General features: G+C 32.5%; 1 protein-coding gene across 2 annotated transcripts in view; it reads right to left on the reverse strand.

The window, feature by feature from the left end:
• The window catches only part of LOC106474969 (pancreatic triacylglycerol lipase-like), a 16144-nt gene extending 12154 nt beyond the window's left edge, over positions 1-3990 (reverse strand). The window contains exons 1-4 of one of the 2 annotated variants that reach the window (XM_013935668.2): positions 3833-3989; positions 2636-2922; positions 2237-2383; positions 770-878 (exon numbers count right to left, since the gene is read on the reverse strand). In XM_013935668.2, coding sequence (XP_013791122.2) covers positions 770-878; positions 2237-2383; positions 2636-2922; positions 3833-3938 — 649 coding nt within the window. In that variant the 5' untranslated portion in view covers positions 3939-3989. Of the gene's footprint in view, positions 1-769; positions 879-2236; positions 2384-2635; positions 2923-3832 lie in introns of both variants that reach the window. The other variant, XM_022403220.1, reaches the window with a different exon arrangement.
• Positions 3991-6239: the final 2249 nt, after the last annotated feature.

Here is a 6239-nt window from a genome sequence, read left to right on the forward strand (position 1 = left end):
ATTCATTTTATAAAACGACAAACACACAAGTAAAGGTTAGATGAAGCTCAGTACCTGGAATTTGTTTCAAATAAAACACCTTTTTTTTTTCTTTCAGATTTCATTCTTCTTTTTTTGTATCCAAAATTAACTGTATTGTATATAGATTTTAACTGTGTGAATTATATAATGAATTATTCATCTATCTCTTTTGTATAATACATTACAGATGCTTGATTCTACTTTCAGCGGTGTATTTTTAAGTACCTCCAGGATAAATGTTATTTATGCAACAACAAACTGGTTTAATTATATTTCTTCCGTTTTATAGGTTAATATTTTTATTAGAAAATACACGGTTAATATTGCTAGAGTTTCTAGATTCTTTGATTTTCTTACTTCAAAAATTGGTGTTGTTTCTTGATGTAGAAATTTGATATCATAATTTGTATAAGACTTAGGTGTTTATCTCATTCAGGTAAGTTTACTGAGGCTGAAATGAGTATCTAGATATGCAGATGTACTTGGAATACGTTTTTCTAATTACTGTACAAGGCTAACACTAAGGTAGATCTAAGAAAACTAAATAAAGAACATCAAAAACGTTAATATTTTATAATGAAAATAAGATTTTTGATCAACTAACCTGTAGCAAGTAACTTAAGTTTGTTGCTTACGACGCTAAAATACGGCTTTCAAGACCCGTGGGAGGGCAAAGCACAGATTGCCTGTTGTGTAGTTTTGTGCATAACAACAATCACAACAAAAGCCTAAAGCAGTACTTACATACCTGTAATGCGTCCTAATCTATTTATTCGTTCACCAGCATATCCCGAAATCTGAGAGCCTAGACTATGTCCGACGATGTGGCAGTCTTCTGGATTTAGCCCAATCCATTCCTGTTGACGTTTAGAATATTTTATTATGACACTATTTATAACCATACATAGACTAGTCACGCAAAATAAGATATATAAAATTTGTAAATATGTCTGTTTGTTTAAAAAAAATCTTGGGTGTATCTGTTTATATGTGTAGCATTTCAGGCTAAGCAAAGAACTAAAAAATCGTAGAATAGTGATTGTATCACTTGATTTAATATCAAGAGAATCAAGCATTACTTATCATGCTTCTGATTAAATTCTCACACAATATCCACGATTTTTATTGTGATTAGCATAATAAAATTGTTTCGTTAGGAGGCCAACTTTGATTTTTATATTTTGGTGAAAAAAAAGCATAGATATTGATTGTTGTTGTTAAAATAACTGTTAATTGATATATAATAATTATTCACTTTTGTTTTACGTTTTCGATATTCGTTTCTATCCAGGAAACTAAATTAAGATAATGTAGTATTCAATTTGAAACTATTACATCTTTAAAAGCTGAGAGTTTAATTCTTGCCTCTGACAAATATGAAAGTTCGGACATTGTCAACAAATAATATACTTAAATATGCAGTAAATTTGGTGTTATTGGTACATTATATAATTAATTCAGAGGAAGAGTTTGGACTCTGGTTAAATTAAGTACATTAATTAAATAACAAATGCACCGAAAAGAAAAAACATATTTTCAGGAATAGAACGCAGTTTTATGAACAAAATATCAGAAAAAAATGTACATGTTCGAAACATTAGAGAATTTGTATTTTTGGAAATATTTATTGAATACTATTTGAAAGGCCCAAATTTTAGGATAAGCATTAATTAGTTATATTTCTTAGTACATGAAGAGGGGATAACGAAAAATAAATTCTAAAAATCTTACCAAATCAGAATAAGCTATATTTGTGTATAAAATATTGAAGTCTGATGTGAATGTTGAAGAAACTGATACAAATTATCTAAACATTGAAACTGAATTATTATTATTACCAAAAATCTAAAATCATCAATATATTTCTTCGATTAAACTTATTGACATATTGTAATCGATGTCATAATGTATTGATTAAATTTATTCACAACTTTGATTAAATATTTTTTTCTTTTAACTGTAACGAATTTTTTGAATTTTGTTCACTCTTAGCATAGATGGCACTAACAATTCAAGATCGTCTGTTAGGTTTGTTATAGTGCTAACTTCAAGCAGTTGGGGTAGTTCCATCTGGCCCAATTTCCATTTAACAGATGGAATAGATGGTGACTGGCCTGACTTGTTGCTCAACATTGAATGCATTTTTGGCTGAGTATAAGTTGACAGTGCCTGACAATGATGCACTAGCATATAAATGTTATATAATACTGAGTACCTCTAATCTTGATATTAACAGAGCGATTTCGGCCCCGACAACACGAGTGTTAGCCGTTGCTTGGTAATAAGGTAGCTTGTTTCCACCACTCCAGTCAACAATTATAACGTTGAAGTCTCCTCTAAGAAGTAGCTCGTCTTTGAGACTCTGCATACAACAAAATATATTTTGGCGTTGTGGTGCCGTTCAATTTCATGCAACCGGAAAAAGTAATAAAAAAATAATTGTTAAAAGGAACATTGAATAATTTATATATATTTAACTTGATATTCTGTAATAGTGTACGCTCTCAAAGGAGTTAAAATAGGTTTCGAAAAAAATATTTTAAAACATTTAAAAGGTAAAAGAACGCTCCAAAGTAGCACATAATGTTATTTGAATATAAGAATTTAGGCTTACCTTCATCCAGGGTCCAAATAGATCATTGTCGATATAACCATGGACAATAAACTTGGTTGGGCGATTTATACTGAATTCAGACTTAAGAACCGAATTTTTATCTGAACTTTTCAGCACTCGTTCGTCTTTGGGACGATCTCTTGTGTAAAGGTTAAACTGGACATTAATGACTTCTCGGTCATCGGGGAGAACATCGATAGGCCGAAAAAGAGGATGAAAAAACACACCACCGGTCCCAAAACATCCGAGCTCATCAATGCATTTTATTTTCTCTCCCTGGAAAGTTTCTGTAAAAAAAAAAATATTGAATATTTTAAAACATGATAATACATTGTACCGTAGTATCTATTTATCAAATTCTTCATTTAAATCTGTATTTTATATTCTCGGACTTATTAAATGACTCTGAGAGGTTTTTATATGAAAGCTCAGCTATAAACATCACGCGATTTAATTTTCTTTTACATCAAAGCATGTAAACAAATCATATAGGAGATGAAGAGTTCTTGGTGATGACACACTTGAGCTATGGAGAATATGGACTTACCACCCAATGTATATACATTATGTGTGTTTTTTTTTGTAGAATATGGACTTACCATAAACCCACATAATGTATATACATAGGAAAAAGGAGAATATGGACTTACCACAAACCCACATAATGTATATACATAGGAAAAAGGAGAATATGGACTTACCATAAACCCACATAATGTATATACATGGGAAAAAGGAGAATATGGACTTACCACAAACCCACATAATGTATATACATAGGAAAAAGGAGAATATGGACTTACCATAAACCCACATAATGTATATACATAGGAAAAAGGAGAATATGGACTTACCATAAACCCACATAATGTATATACATAGGAAAAAAGGAGAATATGGACTTACCACAAACACACATAATGTATATACATTGGAAAAAAGGAGAATATGGACTTACCACAAACACACATAATGTATATACATTGGAAAAAAAAGTATATAAATTCAATGGACTGGAACCCATCACTACTTCTTTCAAATAAAACGTGCATTAGTGATTTCTCTTCAGTTATTATAGAAAACATCCAGTGTATATATATATATATAGTCAATACCATTTAAACCAGTTCAAAATCAAAAGTACTTAAGCACAGAAATACGTTTCACTCCTTTGTGAATAAAGATAAAAGCTTTTACCATTATTTTGGTAATGTTTGTGGAGGTCAACAACCGCAAACCCCTGGATCCATATAGTAGAGAAAACTAAAAGCGAAATAAAGTGTAACCCTGGAGGCTTCAACATCACTTTTAATTAAGTATACGATGTGACTATCTGGGAGAATGGTTTGAGCAAGAAAAGGGGTTTGGGGTGACTTCTGTTCCAGCACTGACAATTTTATTATCAAACGTCTTTAACGTAGTATCAACGTCACATGCGAGATAATACATTAAGTTTTAACGATTATCATTATCATAGATATGATTAATACCATATGACAGATTCTCACGGATACAGTTAATCGTGTATTACTAGAACGTGATATTTATAAAACAAGACAAGTTACAGCTTTCACAGATTTAAAAGGCTTTTTTTTAAGTTGTAATATTTGTCGATTTCCAGCAAATATGCACGATAACAGAAACTTTGTCATTAAATAATCCCATTTAAAATACATTTTTTATGACACAAGTGTTTTTTTTATCTAAATTTAAAATACATCATGACGAAGACGTGGGTGTATCCAGATTTTTATTAAATGTTGCTAACTTAACAAAGTTTTCGTTTACGATGTCTATTTGTCACAAATGTTTATGTTGTTTTTAAATGTTATGTTCACATACAAATTTTTTGTCTTGACCCACTTATTTAGAAATGTTATGCTATTAATTCTGCATGAAAATAGAATATACGCATATTATTTTAAAATACTTAAATAGTTCACAAGTTGTTTGTTTTTGAATTTCGCGCAAAACTACACGAGGGCTATCTGCGCTAACCGTCCCTAATTCAGCAGTGGGATGGCAGCTAGTCATCACCACCCACCGCCAACTCTTGGGCTACTCTTTTACCAACGAATAGTGGGATTGACCGTTACATTATAATGCTCCCACCGCTGAAAGGACGAGCATGTTTGGTGTTACGGTGATTCGAACCCGCGACCTACAGAGTGCGAGTCGAACGCCCTAACCACCTGGCCATGCCGGGAGTAGTTCATAAATCAATTGGAATATGAAATGTGTTTGAGTTTGATGACATTGTAAGTTTTCTAATTACTGAGGTTATTTACAATTTTGAAGAACGATCTTCATCTCCTTTACTGCCGATAAAACTATATTTACTCCGTTTTGTTTTGAAATTCGTGCAAAGCTATTCGAGGGCTATCTGCGCTAGCCGTCCCTAATTTAGCAGTGATAGACTAGAGGGAAGGCAGCCTGTTATCACTACCCACCGCCAACTTTTAGGCTACTCTTTTACCAACGAATAGTGGGATTGACCGTTACATTATAATGCCACCACGGCTGAAAGGGGCGAATATGTTTGGTGGGATAGGGATTAGAACCCGCGACACTCAGATTACGAGTTAAGCGCTCTAATCACTAGGCCATATATTTACTCTGCCGTCGATTCGTTTCAATGATAAAACAATATTGTTCAACACTGCTACTTCAACTGTAAAAAAAATGGACTAGGGTGAAATGAATCTTGCATCAGACTCTTCACAAACTTTCCATAAGTCATATTCCAAAACCCCGTTTCAGCAATCCAAAGGCACAAAAATCCATTGGATCTGCTTCGGGAGACTTGGAATAACGACAGTTTCTTCTTCCAAGTTTCTCGTGAAATTATTCGTCGATTTCAAAATGTGGCCAGAATCTTGTAAACATTTATTGTTTATTATCTTATTTACGGTATCTTTATTGAAATGGCTTTTGGGATCGAAGGGTTCTCTTTCATAACCATATACTTCAATTTGCGCATCAAGACATTGCTTCTAATTGGGTTAAGTATGGTTTCGGAACTCGTTACTGGCTTAAAAGTTCTGTTTTCGAAGTTTCTCCGCTTTCATATGGAACACCGAAGGCTCCCTTCTTCGAAATATTAGATTCTTTGAACTTGCATTGTTTAATAAGTTCGTTGCGTGAATGTTTTTGTTTAGAAAGAACTAATTTTTACGTCTATTTGCTCTCATCGGGGCATCGCGTTGCTATATGGTTGGAACTTCGACGTGAACCAGATATATAGTTACTAAACATGGCGTCACTTCTCACATCTGCGACCACATATAAATTTTTCGAATATATTACGATTTCCCCTCTGTACTCTTAGCTGATGGGTTGAAGAACAGATTGCTTTAGTTTTATTCCTTGTATGACTTACATTCGTAGTAATTTGGAAAGAGTTTAATAATAAGATAAGTCGTTTTAACAATTCCGCTTATCTTTAGTGATTGTTAAACGTTTCTAGAAATAAATTATAGTTATAGAAATAAATTATAATTTTATGGATAAAACTTGTGAAAAAAAATATAAAACCACCTTGTTTTTCTAAATATTTGGTCCTTATTTTCTCGAAGAAGTGTACCAAACAACATATCAAGGAGTT

The sequence above is a fragment of the Limulus polyphemus genome, unplaced genomic scaffold (genome assembly GCF_000517525.1).
Source record: "Limulus polyphemus unplaced genomic scaffold, Limulus_polyphemus-2.1.2 Scaffold7921, whole genome shotgun sequence".
In the NCBI taxonomy this organism is placed as follows: Eukaryota; Metazoa; Arthropoda; class Merostomata; order Xiphosura; family Limulidae; genus Limulus; species Limulus polyphemus.